Raw genomic sequence first — 15,871 nt, 5'->3', positions numbered from 1 at the left:
TTCAGTAAGACTTATTGATTCTTAAGTAATGGTAACAAAGGTAACATGTCATGATCAATAATTCAAAAGGCTAGAAATGTTCCAAAGATTAGATCTGAAATAATCATGTATATCAAAGCAAGAAATATTGGCATCTGTTAAAGAAGTCCCAGATTCTTACTTGCTGCTCACACTTAATTTCAGGAACCTGTAATTCAGGAATCTTTATTTCAGCAGCCTTTAAGTCACAAATATCAAATGCTTCATTAACATCTGTTACTGTATCTTCAGGAATGTTAGCACCATCTTCATTGTACAGATGCCGGATCACCACAGCTTTCTTCTGCACAGAGAAAAACATGTCAGAGATGCTTCCGTGTTCTCCACCATTATTTTAAACATACACGTAGTAATTTTTCAAAAGAAACATCCTATCTCCCATTTAAGATTTACAGAAGTTTAAATTACCACATATGCATATACCAAATATTACAAACTTATTATTTTAGGTGTGATGATACAATTGTGGTCATGATTTTTAAAAAGCATTCTTATATTTTACAAAAATATTGAAATATTTATTCAGTGATGTCTGGGACTTGTTTCAAATGGTTTCAGGTTTGGGAGAAAAGATGTTGGGAAAAGTGGTTACAATTAAGATGAAACAAGATTAGCAAAGCGTTGACAAATTGCTGAATCACAGAATGGATACTTTTGTACAGGTTTGAAATGTTCCATAAGAAGAAGTTATTTTTAAAAAGTTAACACACTATTCACAGGTAGATAATCAAGAACTGGCTTTATGAGTAGGACTCATTACAATTTTTTTTTTTTTTCTGTTAAACAAACCACAAAACATAAGACTGTCAATAACAATTCAAACTAAGGGAAAGTCCTGAGAGTAAAGGCACCAGGTCAAACCGCATTTACATAGGACTCTTCTGCCTGCTTCCTTTTCTATGGGCAATCTGCATATGAACATGAACTCAGCACATGTGACAAAGAAGTCACAACTACCACCCCAGAGAAGGCACTGGGGAGGAGACAACTTGCTTCAGTATTGACTCAGTTTTTCATGTAAACAAAGGAATGCACTTACTACTCCAACTTTTCTCAACTGGAATACTTTTAATAACTATTCAGATTTCTGAGAATTAAGAATTTGATGTAATTTACAAAATTTTGATGGATAACAAAGGAAACATTATTTTACGAAAATTAAAAAGTCTAATGTCTTCAAAGTTTGTATCTTCCTTTGTTAGGACAATTTAGATCACCCCTCAGTCCCCATACTGAAATAGAAGATTGAAAAATGCATTCAGTTCTATCAACTCATACTTAGTAAGTCCTTACAATGGACCTAATCCTGTGCTAAGCACAAGGAATATAAAAAAAATCAGTATAAGAAAATCCCTGTTTAGATCAATTCTAGTTGGGAAAGGATACAAGACACTTACATTCCTTTTCATATTGCCCTCATCACCTGGAGCAAAACCAGCATATTTTTTTTTTAAAGTTACTGACATAAGAGCTTTTTTCTTACAGTTAAATGTCACTACTTTTTATAATGGCATAAAGTATAAATATCTTCACAGATTCTGTTTATATAACTCATATTTTGAATTGGGGAAAAATAATTCCCTAGATTTTACTTCAGCCAAAAAATACTCACATTCCTTTATCTAATGACACATCAGTTATTCATCTGGTAGTCTATCCTTCAATCTCAAAGGGCTTGCCCAAGGTGGAAGACAGCTGAAAGTATATTTACCATTATAAAATAATATTTTGGCTTCATTTTCCCTTGGAGATGGAAAAACTATCCCTAAAGGCATTGGACTCATTCAGCCACAGGTGCTTGAAGCAGACAAGGGCAGGGAAGATATCTACCACCAAAGAGAAAATATTCAAAACACTACCCCAAAACCCGATTATAGATTTAAGGAACTATCAATCATTGGATAATTCACGGTCCTGGTATAGAAATATGAATGTATGTAAATCATGACCTATCACTGTAAGTAAAGGGAGGGTCTTTAGGAAGACTAGATACGTAATTCAGTGCAAAGGTTCATGACCGCAAGAGGCAGAATTAAAGATTAGAAATATAAAGAGAAAGCCTGTTCAATTGTATGTTTCTACTCTCTTCTCATAACTTTAGGAATGTTCCCAGATAATATATGATATGCACTGTTAAAGATCCTTACACTCTAATGTCTAAGCAGAATGTTTTACCAGATGCTAGTCAGAAAAGTGAACCTTCTACGTTGGATTGGCTAGGTAGGTAACTCTTAACACTACATGACACATTCTCTTTGTATTTTCCCACCTTTCCTGAAGTCATAAACCTGCCAGTGACGTCAATGCCCACAGGTTCAGTTGATGTCTTCTCAGCGCTTGAACAAGGTTCTGACTTAGCAGAACTGATTTTTTTCCTTTGTTGTGATGGAGTCTAAAAAAAAGGTATTAAGATGTCATAAATTGTGTGGGAAAGCATGATGTATATATTAAATTACTCTATCACTTAAATCTTCATATGAAATGTGACTGCCAAATAATGCCGAGTCTAATGAGACGACACGTCTTTTGAAAATTACAAAGTGATGAAAATGTATTATGTGTGAACTATTAGTTTAGGACTAGTAGCTCCAAGTCACAAGTGTGCAAATACAAGTCACTAGTATTTAAAGCAAACATCAGGCATTGTAAGGTTACCCAAACCTGTGAATAGCGCAGTAATTGCACTATGCATTCATTTGCTGACTAGGGTATTGACTTTATACATTAAAATATAGCAGCTTAGCCTAAGTTAAAATCTATTAATAAAATTACCTTCTCAAGACCACTCAACTCCTTGTGCTTTTTCATCACACAATTCAAAATATCACATATAATTTGGATTTTCCATTCTGCAAATCCACACTGGAGAAACTGCTTTTTCGTCAAGATTGGTTTATAATTAAATTGATTACGAAGAAGCTGTAAAGAGGAAACAGATCAATGTAATAATTGGGAGCAATTTCTTTCAAAAATCCAAAATTATAAACGACCACCTGGTCAGGGATGTACTGCCATTTTTGAGAGGAGAGAGGAGAGGATTAAGCCATTATATATCGGGCACTAAAGAAACCTGTAGGGGTGCTGTGAGTCCTGACCAGGTAGGAGAACAGGTAGGAAACAGTTAGCTAGGGATGTACCAGAGTATAGATAGCTGTCCAGAGAGACAGAAAAAGATATAAAAAGTTCAAATAGCCTCACAGGTACTAAAAAAGAAAAAAAACAACTCCTTAGCTTGCTGAACAAGATTACTATAGCAGATATCAGAAAATCACAGTTCTATTTGTTTATAGAAATCATGACTTGATTTTTAGACAAGCTGGTACGCTACTGAGTTTCGATTTCTCATGTATAAGATGAGAGATACAGATTAAACCAGTAATTTTCAAAACCTACTCTGTGGACCCTGGGATTTCTTAGAAGTGTCTCTCAGGCTTCCATGGAAGCTTTCTGAAGTGAGAGACAAAGAAAGGGAAGATTAAACACAGACTATATTTAAAGGCTACCATTTCATCAAACTCTACCTAAAGAAGACAAAAATCAAGATTTGATTTGATAAATGGACTTTACTATTTTTTTAAAAAGGTTAAGAAAACCACAGTACATGAGCAAAAATTAATGATACAAAGTAGAGTTCTGAAAAATCAAACATGAGATTAAGTTCAGGATACATATAGTACAAGTGCAGGTACTAGAGTAGATAATAAGACATGGTTTCAGACCTCAAGGAACACAAGTTGTTCCAACATAAGTTGTAGTTCCTTCTTATAAACAACTAAATTAACTCACAGTTTTCTGAACCACAAACTTTACTCACTAAAACCACATTCTCTCTAACTTCTGCCAGTATACCAAATTTTACTAAAGTGTGATATAAAAACCAATGACATGGTTAACCAATGATATGATACCAATGATATGATAACCAATATGATTGATAATGATATGATACCCAATGACAATTACCAGTCCTCATATTTATTAGAGTATGAAACATACAGCAAACTTGAATTGCATCTTCTTTTTTTTAATTTTAGCAATTTCATGTATCTTTATTTATTTATTTTATTTATTTATGGCTGTGTTGGGTCCTCGCTTCTGTGCGAGGGCCTTCTCCAGTTGCGGCAAGTGGGGGCCACCCTTCATCGTGGTGCGCGGGCCTCCCACCATCGCGGCCTCTCTTGTTGCGGAGCACAGGCTGCAGACGCACAGGCTCAGTAATTGTGGCACACGGGCCCAGCTGCTCCGCAGCACGTGGGATCCTCCCAGACCAGGGCTTGAACCCGCGTCCCCTGCATTGGCAGGCAGACTCCCAACCACTGCGCCACCAGGGAAGCCCTTGAATTGCATCTTGATTATAACAGGGACAGCATTTACATGAGATAAATGTATCTGAAAATACTCTGTCAACTATGTATGCGGCATATATTTGAGTTATAATAACATTAACCTTAAGAAAACCATTCAGTGACTTCTAAAAGAATTATTGTTTCATAAATTCAAAATACCTTGTAGACGGTATCTATGAAGCGTAAGTCATTCTTTGCTATGAGCTCTACATTGGAGTCCACCAGAAGTTCTGCTACATAAGGTGAATATGAGGTAAGGGAATAGCTGATGATGGGCAGAGAGGCTGCTGTGTCTCCCTTTACCAAACTGTCAGGAAAAACAGAAAAAGATTTTTAATAAGCTTAATTCCACAAAGTTGGATAATCAGGGAAATAAAAGAAATGCTGTCAAAAACTCATAATTTAACACAATAGCCATAATAATTAGGTGATGCACAAGACCCTTTAGATTCCATCCCCTACTCTAAACCAGTGTAGGCAAATTAACTATGAAACAAAAACTCTTTAGTACCAACAGTCTATTTACCACAGTATTTATTGATTTTCCAAAGCTTAGCCTTACTCGATCTTGTCCATTTTCTCCTACTAATATAGCAAATGTACGGCCTTACAGTACACAAGTAGGCTTTATGGTTTTGCAAACACTTCTCACATTACCTCACTTGCTCTTTATCACAAAGGCAAAGGGAAAATATTAGGAATTCTAAGTTACGGATGAGGAAAACAGGGCTGGAAAAGGTATCAACTATGACTAAGCTGACCAGTTTACTATCTTCCCCTGACATCAGGCCCATTTGGAATCTACCTTATTAGCTTACGCTAATTCCTCCAGCCTAGAAAGGTATCCTACTCTTCTGTTATCTGTCATTCATTCTTTATGAATCATCAGTCAAATCTCAAGCCTCCCATGAAGCCATCTTTCTGATCCACAAGGATCTCTCTCAGAACGACTCCCCAGGTGTTCAGTATCTGACACCTGATGCTCTGCCTTGTACTGTTGTCTATTGTCTCCACACACAGATCTTGTTTCTCAAGGAGAAGTGCCTTCACTGATTCTCTCACAAGGCACAGAAAGTATTTGTTCAACTGATGCGATAAGGTACTTACTTAGAACATTTGTTTTCCACAAAATTCAAACATATACATAAATCTCCCCATCCCTGCCCAATTTTTTTCAATACGATAAGAACAAATACGATAAGATTATATTTTGTTTTTTGCAGGACAGACATAAATTGTTTCTCTTTTATGTTTATGGGTAAAATTATAATTTACCCAATGACAAAACTGCTCTAGCAACCTTGTCTCTCTGTAAGACAGTTCAAAACAGGAAATGAAAAAGTACTTTTTTAGAGCAAAATGTGTCCATTTTATCCACATTATGAATAGAAAACAGCCAGGTCTGCATTTAATACCTCTTATGTTAAACAATCTCAAAAATCTTGGTTACTTAGTTTCTAAGGACTTAGACTAGAAACAGTAAGAGAAACAGATATTATAAACTGACAGGCCAACACGAAAAACAGCAGATGTCAGGAAAAAATTTTTAAATGGCAAAAAGTATAAAGAATCAACATACGCGGAGGGTGTATTTGTATGTGTATGTGTGTGTGTCGGATCCGGGAGAGCAATCTGAAGCAGCAGCAGGTAGCACTGCCCGTCTCAATAAACCCTGCAGACATTACTATCTTATAAGATAATGTAAACTTGTTCTTAATGATACTCTTGGGTCAATAAGAAAATCAAATGTTTGAATGCTGTATTCAGAAGACAGGAGAATCATCAGTATATTTTAGAATTATTCCTATGCAAAATGTCTTTTAAAATGTTAATACTTAAAGTGGGAAGAAGAAAACTTGGCTACTCAAACTGATTCAGCCGCTGCCAGTCTGGATAGTAGAGATTTCCCTGTTTTGAGAAACCAATACATGACTGGTACACACTGTGGGAGCAGACTAGGGAATGCCTTCTGCTTCTCACATATGATGCTCGTAATAACAGTCATCAGAGCTAAACTTTCCCTAGTCTCCTCACTATCCATTCACTCGCAGCCTTCTCTTGGTTAGCTTTCCCTAGTTGACAAGACTATCTAGGATTCTACTGGGTTAAACCAACCCAGTTTCACTCACTACTTGAACATATGCCTAATCTGGACTTGTCCCTCGACACAGTCATTGAATAAATGTCTAATTAGCTTCTAAGATGTGCCAGGCAGTTCTAGATGTGGGCAGTTCTAGCCGCAGTGAACTAAACAAAAGCCCCAGATGTCAGGCTGCATTCTACTGGGGGGAACATTTAACCAGTCAGCCATCCCAGGGAGGAAGAAAAAGAGGTATTAAACGATAAGAGGATGATGGGAGTACCGTATTAGGTTGGCAGAATTAGAGAAGAAATGTACCTTGCGACATTCTACAAAGGCGAATAAGTCACATTTGGAAAGTGGAAACTAAAGCAAAAGGTTTAAGTGAGATAGCTTAATAACAATCTTCAAGCATGGTATAAATTGTCATAAGAAATCTATTAACTAGAATCTTCCAAATCAAAAAGGAATACCACCCAACTAAATGTGCGAGGGTGGTAAATTACAGAACTAATGAAATCCATTACACTTCAATGAGATTAAACGTTGTACAGAGACCACACTTGATTCTAACAATATTGTGCTTCTACTTCTAAAAATTGTTTTAAATCTCTTGAGTTGGAATTTTTCATTAATTCCTACTTAGAAACAAACTCCTTCCTAACTGCTTTCTAAAATACCTTAGTCATTTCAAGGAAAAAATTTAAAGGACCCAGATAAAATCTGGATTTTTATTTAGATACTCCCCTCATGTCAAGCATTACCTCACATCATTACTGAAAATAATACAAAGAAGTTTGATATTGTAGCTCACCCTATACAATCCACCTCTCTAGGATAATTTAGCGAGCGAAGCACTTGTTCTAGGTTCCGTAAGCTTCTTTTTAAGTCACCTGTTGCCATTATTTAACATTCGATTCAGCTCCAGCTTTGGAAATTATCTAATTTTTCACCTAAAAAAAAAAAAAAATCCATGAAACACTGTTCAACTCTTTGTATTTTTGAAGCTTCTCTAATCTCCTTTGTTCAATCTCATACACACTTACCATATTTATCTTAGTTACTTCTCCCCTAATTTATCTTCCCTACTGGTCTAGTACTGTCTTGTATCGTCCATATATTCCCGAATGTCAGGTGCACTTTTCCCCTCAATATTTTTTCATTAAAAAAATAAGTTTGCCTTATGTTTATCTTCTAACAATGTGTCTGATATTATATGACACTCTCCCAAACACTTAATGGTACAACAAAGTACAATTTGGGAAGACATATCACCCTAAAATAATCTCCATCAATGGCTATTTTGGATGCTTATAAAGGGTACATAATAAAAATCAGTAAGAAATGGAGACAAAGAAATTTAGCACAGATTTGGTCAGTATTCCCAGGGTTCCGAACTTACATAGTTGTAAATCAGATCGTTTGCTTAAAAAATAAAAATAGATAAGTTAAAAAAAATTCAGAATTCAGCTGGTTAAATATGGCAGCTGGTTAAATGCATGTTACCTTCATTCCCTTTTCTAAACACCACTAAAATGAAAGTAAATGATTAGAAACCATATATACTCATCAGGGTAAAGAAAACTAGAGGGGATTCCAAATGACAAAGGATGCGTCAACAAAATTTTGGAAGATGGAAAACAGATGGATGAGTGATAACCAACCTAGCAGAGCAAAGGTAGGTCAATCCCATCCTCCTATTTAGGAGGAAGCCAACAACAGCAACAGCTTCAGAAATGAGGGGACCTGATACTTCTGAAAGGCTGAAGGGTAAGGCCAGGGCCTTGAAAGAAGAATGATTATTTGAAAGTCCGTATAAGAAGCTGCTGAACCCTGGATTTTCACTTTCCCTCTGCTTCCCCTCCCACCCCCCACCCACAGACACATATAACTTGCTCAGCTAGGCAACTACCTCTGATTCCCCAGGTTTAGCAATGAGTTTTTAGAAAATGTCACCACAACCCATAAAAAAATTGAGTTGGAATTCATTAAGATTAAACTTCTGTTCTACAAAATACACTCTTAAGAAAATGAAGACAGGCTGCAGACAGTATATTTATAAAACACATACTGGATAAAAGACTTGTTTCCAAAGTATACAAAGAATTCTTAAATGTTAAGAGTAAGAAAACAAACAACCCAATTTAAAAATGGGCAAAATATCTGAAAATCTCATTAAAGGAGATACACAGATGGCAAATAAGCATATAAGATGCTCAACATCAAATGTCTTTAAGTAATTACAAATTTAAAAAATGATACCACTGCATATCTATTACAATGGTTAGAATCCAAAAAACTGACAGCACCAAATGCTTATGAGCATACGGAGCAACAGGAACTCTCATTTTTGGTGGGTGGGAACGCGAATCGCATAGCCATTTTGGAAGACAGTTTGGCAGACTCTTACAAAGCTAAACACCATACAATCAGCAATCGTGCTTATAGCTATTTACCCAAGTGATTTGAAAATTTAGTGTACATACAAGATACTGCACGCAAATGTTTACAGCAGCTCTGTTCCTAATCACCCAAAACTGCCAGCAATCAGGATGTCCTTCAATAGCCAAATGAATTTAAAAAACGAACACATCCACACAACACGACATTATTCAGCAATAAAGAAAGAGCTATAAAGCCACAAAAAGACATGAATGAACCTTAATGCATATTGCTAAGCAAAAGGAACCAGTCTGAAAAGGGTACGTATTGTTTGGTTTCCATTTTACGATATTCTGGAAAAGGCAAAACTGTAGAGACAATAAAAACTATAGAGATCACGGCTGCAAGGATTCAGAGGTAAGAGGGAGGGTCACATACAGTTAATGTGCAAAGCTACCTCACAGAGGGGGTGGATGGAAAAGCTGCTAAGTAACTTTGGGAATGAGTGGAGCCTGTGAGACTAAAGGCAAAATGAGCTGCACAGAAACACCGTACTCTGGTGTATAAAGTTGTTTCCCATGTACGTATGGGTTAATTCTACATATATGCTGGAATTGAACAATTAAGTAAATGGATGGCTAAATAGTAGAAGCCAGGATTCTCACTGCTGGAGTGGGAATTTACAGATAAGCAAGGGGACGAGATTGGAATGAGCCATGCCTCATGGTTTAGAGTTAGACACGCAAGTATAAACTCATGTTTAGCTTAATATAGATGCAGAATATGTGTAATGCTGGCTCCCTGGAGAAATGGCCAATTCTAGGACTGGGGCAGGAAATATACGAGATGAGCCTGAGGCATTATATAATTCTAGAATGTAAGAAATTACACACAAAACAAACAAACCAATCCCACACGTGTGTCATAGGGACACAGGAACCAAATGAAACAGCTTCCAGTGGTCAAAGCTGAAACAATTTGAGCAGCAAAAACAACAAAATCAGTCATTTGATAAAATTCAACATTTAGGATATAATTCTTAGGACATTAGGAATAGAAGGGAACTGCCTGCAGTCATCTACAGGATATCTACAAAAAATTTACTGCAAACATCATATGTAAAGGTGAAGTATTGAAAGCTTTCTTCCTGAGACTGGGAAAAGGCAAGCTTATCCACTCTCACCATTTCTATTCAATACTGTACTAGAGGTCTTAGACAGTACAAAAATACAAGAAAAAGAAATAAAAGGAATAAAGACTAAAAAGGAAGAAATAAAAATGTCATTAGTCACAGACAACATAATTGTATTTGAAAAAATCCAAAAGAAATCAAATGAATTTAGCACGGTTGCTGGACAGCAGGCCAATATACAAGTATCAATTGTATTTCTCTGTATTACCCAAATAATTTCTAAATTATGTTTAAATATGTTAAAAAAAATATGTGTAAATAATTCACTAGCCTCCAATATCATAAACATGTGAATAAATGTAAAACGGATCTGTAAGACCTCAAAACAAAAAAAACAGAAAACTTCACCGAGATAAATTAAAGAAGCCCTAAATAAGAGGTCTACATCCTGAGCAAGGATTTAAAGACTCAATAAGTCGATCCATAATTCAATGTATTCCCTCCATGCCACGCCTCCCCAAAACTCCCTGCAGTTTTTTAAAGGTGGAAATTGACAAGCTGATTCCAAAATTTGCATAGATATGCAAACGATAAACAATAAATAACACAATGCTGAAGAAGACCAAAATTGGAAAATTCAACCACTGGATAATGAGACTCATTATAAAGTTAAATTTAGAATTATTGAAAATATCTACAAACAGAACAATGGAATGGAATAACGTACAGAAATAGACCGTGCATACATTGACACTAGACTTATGACAAAGTTGATGCAGAGTAGTCCTGGAAAACGGATGGTCTTTTTCAATAAATGGTACTGTGTCGACTGAATATCCAAATGGGATAAATAAATCTTGACCCCTTGATGTAAAGGGTACCTCACATCCTTCACAATTAATTCCAGGTTTGTTGTTGAAGATCTACATGTAAAATGTAAGACAAATAGGCTTTCTGGAGATCACAGAGTAGAATATCTTTATGATCTTCAGGTAGAAAAAGATTTCTTGTCTTACAACTGATAAAATGAACCACATTAAACCTACTAACTTCTGTTCATCAAAAGATACCCTTAAGAGAGTGGAAAGAAAAGCCACTGAGTGGAAGTTGATACTGTCAATATACATAACCAACAAAAAGATTCATAGCTAAAAGAAAACCCTATAAAGTAATAAGAAAAAGAAAGACAACTCAATAGAAAAATGGTAAAGAGATCTGAACAGGAACTTTACAAAAGAGTAAATGTGAAAAGATACGCAACCTCATTAATCATTAGGAAATCACAAAGTAAATCCAAAATGCGAGGTTGCAGAGCATTTGAAACAAACCACAATGCTGTGAAAGGGTAAATTAGTACAATTACTTTGGGAAACTTATTAGTGATATCTACTCACATACTCAGGGCCCATGAAACAGCAATATGATGCCAATGAATACGAATAACAGAATACGTGTGTACATTTATGTGCACCAAAAGACATGAACAGTATTGGGGATTTTAAATTAAATGGTTCATTTTTTTAAATCTCAAAGAAAATGATACCATGGAATTATATTTTTAAATGACTCATTTTATTGCATCGGGTAGGGCTTTCACTAGATTCTCAAAGGAGGTTATTCCCAAGGGAGCTTCCTAAACTAAACAGGTAAATAAATGGTTAAGAACTTTTGCTAGAAAGAGACAAAGGGCGTCTAAACTGTAAGTCAATCAGCCAGTGAGGCAAAGCTCAATAACACACTTAAAAATAGCTAGTATTTGTAACTGTCCACGGACACTTCATAGAAGGAGAATAATACATAACAATACCTTGAGTACTGAATCCTCTGGGAATGAAGCTCCTCTAAAATGAAGTCACTGACATTAAAAACAAAACAGAACAACCCATAAATCAGGTGAAGTAGTTAGTACGGTCATTTCCCCCTAGTCAACACCCCAGCAGCTGCCTAGGATACAAATCACCTTCTTACACACCTTCCTTATATCTATACATAACCAGAGGTGGGCTAGCAATTTGCAAAATCCTAAATTTAGTAAGCTTTCTATTTTAAGCCACTGGCCACCCAGCTCTGTACCCTTTCCTCCTCTTAAAGAACATAGAATCTTCCTGTTCCAGGCTTCCTCTCCTTTATCAACACGGTAAAGAACACGTTCTTGAATATACTTTTAAATGCTCACGCGTGGGTTTTAGTCAATATTTTTCAGCCAATCAATTACTTCAACTAAACACATTTTTAGGCAGAGGGAATTTCAAGTAGTGTCAAATGGGAGGGAACTAGAAAAAAGAGGAAGTGATCCTAAAAATCACATTCTACAATATACTGGCCAAGAAGGGTAAACCTTCTTTAACATCTTTTAGGATGACTGGGGGATTTATGTGCATATGGAAGCAGTTAAAGATGACTTCCCAAGACCAGCCTTTATTTTCCTGGGAAAGACAAAGTGGGAACTAATCTGGCTGTTGAATGCAAAAAATATATATTCTTGGGTGTTGCCCATGGCCAATATAGTAGGTGTTAGCTTGTTTTAAGTTCCATACCCACGTATCGTAACACAATTCTTCTAAGGGGACCTTTTCTCCTAAGACATTCTATAACTTTAATATAAATTTTATCTCTTCCCACAGACTTCCTTTAATCCTTTCAGATATATGTTCCATCTTTGTGGTACACGGAATTTTTGTTTTATTTAACACTTTATGGTATCTTTCCATCCTTCCTTTCTCTGAAGTCCTGTAACATATACCAATGTCTCATTATTTCTACCTTTGGTAATGGAATTTCTGACAACAAAGTATGTCCCTGGAACACATCCTCTTCAGTACCAGCAGAATAAATATTTTTAAGAAGAGTAAGATACAAGTAGAGCTGGGATCTGTACGTGAAGGAGATAAGTGATAAACAGGATAGAAAAAATAAAGGGGTTAAAAAATTTTTGAGTACTATAGAAAAAAATTACAGCTACTGCTCTACATTTTTATGAAAGGCTTTACTGTTCTATTATAAAACTGAAAAAAACACTAGAAATTAAGACATTAAAATGAAAGCCAATTTAGGACTTGTGCACATTTTAACATAGTTTCAGACATGAAAAGTAACTTTTTAAGAAATCGCTTAACATTTTCGCTTTATAATCCTTATAAAAAGAAATTAAAAGACAAAAGCATGTATCACTCAGCTTGTAGCACAGATTCAACCATTAAGATGGTCTCAGTATTGCTTCCTAGCTTCCTCCAGAGAGTTCTCTGCTACTAGTTAGGTCTGCCCCACTGAATTCATTACAGGAGACATCGTGGAAATGGTATAAAATAGCATTTTAAAGATTTTTAATCTAGTTGAATCTCACTGCTGTTAGAGGTCATTAAATGATGCCTCCCAATGGAATGCCATTGAACTCAGTGATTTTTGTTCAGAATGAAGCAACTACACCGACTGGTGTAATGATGACGGTCGATGGCGAAGAGTTTGTGACAGCTCATAACGCTAAATATTGTCTATCAAAAATAGAGGAGAAAACTGGGGAAAACGGGGAGTAAGGGTCAAGTATATAACTCTGTAGGATTGCTGTGTTCACATATAAAACCGTTAAAAGGTTTGTGGATAATTTTAGAAAAATAGTCTACTACAGCCCTAATTCCGGAATCCAAATTTCAAGATTGATTTTTGTTTAAAGGGAAAAATCTATAGTCCTGTAGGAAAGTGGAGAAACACTGAAACACTAGGGAAATGTAAAGCAAGGGAAACATCAACTATTCTCAGCTCTTCCTTCTCATCAGCCGGATTGCTCCTCAGCTCAGAGGCTCCAACAGCAGGAATCGGTCCGTCTAGGACTTCCCCACCCTAAGTCACAACCTCATCTGAGAAGATGAGCTCTTCCCACTTCGTCGTTATCAAAAGGCTATCCCAGTCGGGTTCATGGGCAAGGCACGTCTAGCGCTCTCCTCCCCTGCACTTGATTTAAAAGGATGAAAAGGCAGCCCTGGTCACTCGCCCCAGCCGGGGCCTCGGTTACGGCAGCGGAGAGAGGCGACCCCGGCCCATCCCGGGGCGCAGCCCCGCCTGCTCCCTCGCGCTCACCTAGCAGCGGCCGAGCAAAGAACGGGCTCCAAAGGCCTCCGGCCCCGCACAACGGGCAGAGGAGGTGGTAGCATGTGCAATCCGAGAGCCCCGAGAGCCCAGCCTCCAGCAACGACTCCCTGCGGCCCGACGCCGATGCCGGGGCGCGCTTCTCCCGCCGACCGTTTGTATTCGGAGCAGCGGGTGGAAGCCCGCCACGCACCGCGGCAGGACCTTCCAAGCTGCCGGCTCCCCTGCGCTCCTGGATTCCCCGCTGCAGATTCCACAGCACGTTCGTACAGAGCCCTAGGAAGACTGACCCTGCCGAGAGTCTTTTCTACGTCCAGTCCGATTCCAAGGTGCAGATTCGAAGTCTGCCCGGTTCTGAGGCTCAGAGGGGCTTGGACTGCGAAGTGAGAGACCGGGACTCTGTAGCGAATCGTAGATCAAGGGGATAAAAATACTTCTTCTTGAAGCACCCCCGAATCCGGACGTCACTTCCGGCAACAATAGGAAACGTCAAAACTCGGAGAGTCGGCCGCTCAGGCTGCTGCAGCCTGAGGCACGCTGAGTTCGGAGGGATCAGGTGCTGTTTCTGGGATTCTCCCCGACCTCACCTCCACCGGCGTGAACAAATAAAGTTTGAACCGGCTTCTCCATGGCCTGGGCACCCCTTCCCGGCTGAGCCATTTTCTTTCTGGCTGAAAGCCCCCGCCCAGAGGCCGATTCGTCGCGGCGGCGGTGGGGAATCGCAGGTCGCTCAGGTAAGGGTGTCACCCTAGATATTTCAGAGTTCTTGCCTCTCTTCCCTGTACACCCCTACTTTTCTTCTCGGGAATGATGACCACCGGTGCTCCAGTTGGCAGAAACTTGCCAACCAGCGAGACTTTGGGGCCAATGACTGTGCGATGCACCTTGAGTGACAGCGGTACTGGCTAATTAAAATGAGGAATCCGTGTCAGGAGGCGGGAGTAGGTGTGCTTCTTGTGTTCCTGGGTCACTGGGGACCCCTAGGTCAGCTTGGGACCCCAAGTAGGACCCGGCTTCACTCTGAAATAAAGCCGGGAAACAGCAGAGGTTACGCTCTTCTAGCCCAGGTGTTGCTTTTCAAGTAGAGAGTGTTTTTGGTGCATAGGCAGAGTTTTTGGCTCTTAACATACTTTTTACAGTAACATGAATGCAAACACATCCAGTTAAGGTCACGATGGACTGACAGTTGCTTCAGCTGTTAAACTTTGGTTATAAACTCGGCAGATTCTTAACTTGTCTCTTTGCTTGTTTCTCCGTGACTAGGCTCCAGTTTCTTATATGGTGGGTGCTCACTTAATTATTATTAAAATTGGGAGAAATCAGAAATGGATCCCAATCCTCAGTCGTTTAAGGGTTTTATTTTTAGGTTCTGTATGTATTTAGTAATTTAATAATTGAATCTACTTCTTTTAACAAGTGGAATCTTCATTTTCAAGGATCCCAGGTATTTCCATATCCTTATATTATGACCTTTATTACTGCAAAGTGAAGCTAATTTACGTTTTCCATTTCAGCTTTCCATATTTTTTCTTAATGTTGCAGCTGGTGACCATATTTCTGGGATAGGGAGGATTTTTACCCCCTAAGAAAATGGTTCACAAACTTGAGCAGATATCAGAATTAAGAATAAATTTTATTCTCTTTTCAGGTTGAGTAGGAAACTCGCCATTTTTATCCAGTTAACTTGACAGTTTGTCTGAGATACTGTATACAGTATGGCAGCTGACTTTCGCTCAAGTGAGCAATCCAAGAGAGAGCACCCAAGACTCTCTCTAGTCTTCTGTAAGCTAATCTCAGAAGTGGCATCCC

General features: G+C 38.0%; 2 protein-coding genes across 10 annotated transcripts in view; one reads left to right on the top strand and one right to left on the bottom strand.

Annotated features, from left to right (window-relative positions):
• The window catches only part of CEP44 (centrosomal protein 44), a 129,211-nt gene extending 114,794 nt beyond the window's left edge, over positions 1 to 14,417 (bottom strand). For 7 of the 8 annotated variants that reach the window (XR_009503960.1, XR_009503959.1, XM_059926777.1 and 4 more), the window contains exons 1-7: positions 14,054 to 14,417; positions 11,787 to 11,834; positions 7,280 to 7,418; positions 4,545 to 4,692; positions 2,812 to 2,958; positions 2,309 to 2,431; positions 161 to 322 (exon numbers count right to left, since the gene is read on the bottom strand). Coding sequence is in view for 6 of the 8 variants with exons in the window: in XM_059926777.1 (XP_059782760.1) it covers positions 161 to 322; positions 2,309 to 2,431; positions 2,812 to 2,958; positions 4,545 to 4,692; positions 7,280 to 7,368 (669 nt within the window). In the remaining 2 variants the exon portion in view is untranslated. The remainder of the gene's footprint in view (positions 1 to 160; positions 323 to 2,308; positions 2,432 to 2,811; positions 2,959 to 4,544; positions 4,693 to 7,279; positions 7,419 to 11,786; positions 11,835 to 14,053) is intronic. The other variant, XM_059926776.1, reaches the window with a different exon arrangement.
• A 125-nt stretch (positions 14,418 to 14,542) lies between these two features.
• The window catches only part of FBXO8 (F-box protein 8), a 40,626-nt gene continuing 39,297 nt past the window's right edge, over positions 14,543 to 15,871 (top strand). For both annotated transcript variants that reach the window (XM_059926781.1, XM_059926782.1), the window contains exon 1: positions 14,543 to 14,796. The gene's annotated coding sequence lies outside the window, so the exon portion shown is untranslated. The remainder of the gene's footprint in view (positions 14,797 to 15,871) is intronic.

This window comes from Balaenoptera ricei, chromosome 6 (genome assembly GCF_028023285.1).
Source record: "Balaenoptera ricei isolate mBalRic1 chromosome 6, mBalRic1.hap2, whole genome shotgun sequence".
NCBI classification, from domain to species: domain Eukaryota; kingdom Metazoa; phylum Chordata; class Mammalia; order Artiodactyla; family Balaenopteridae; genus Balaenoptera; species Balaenoptera ricei.
This window is presented reverse-complemented; position numbering and strand designations above follow the sequence as displayed.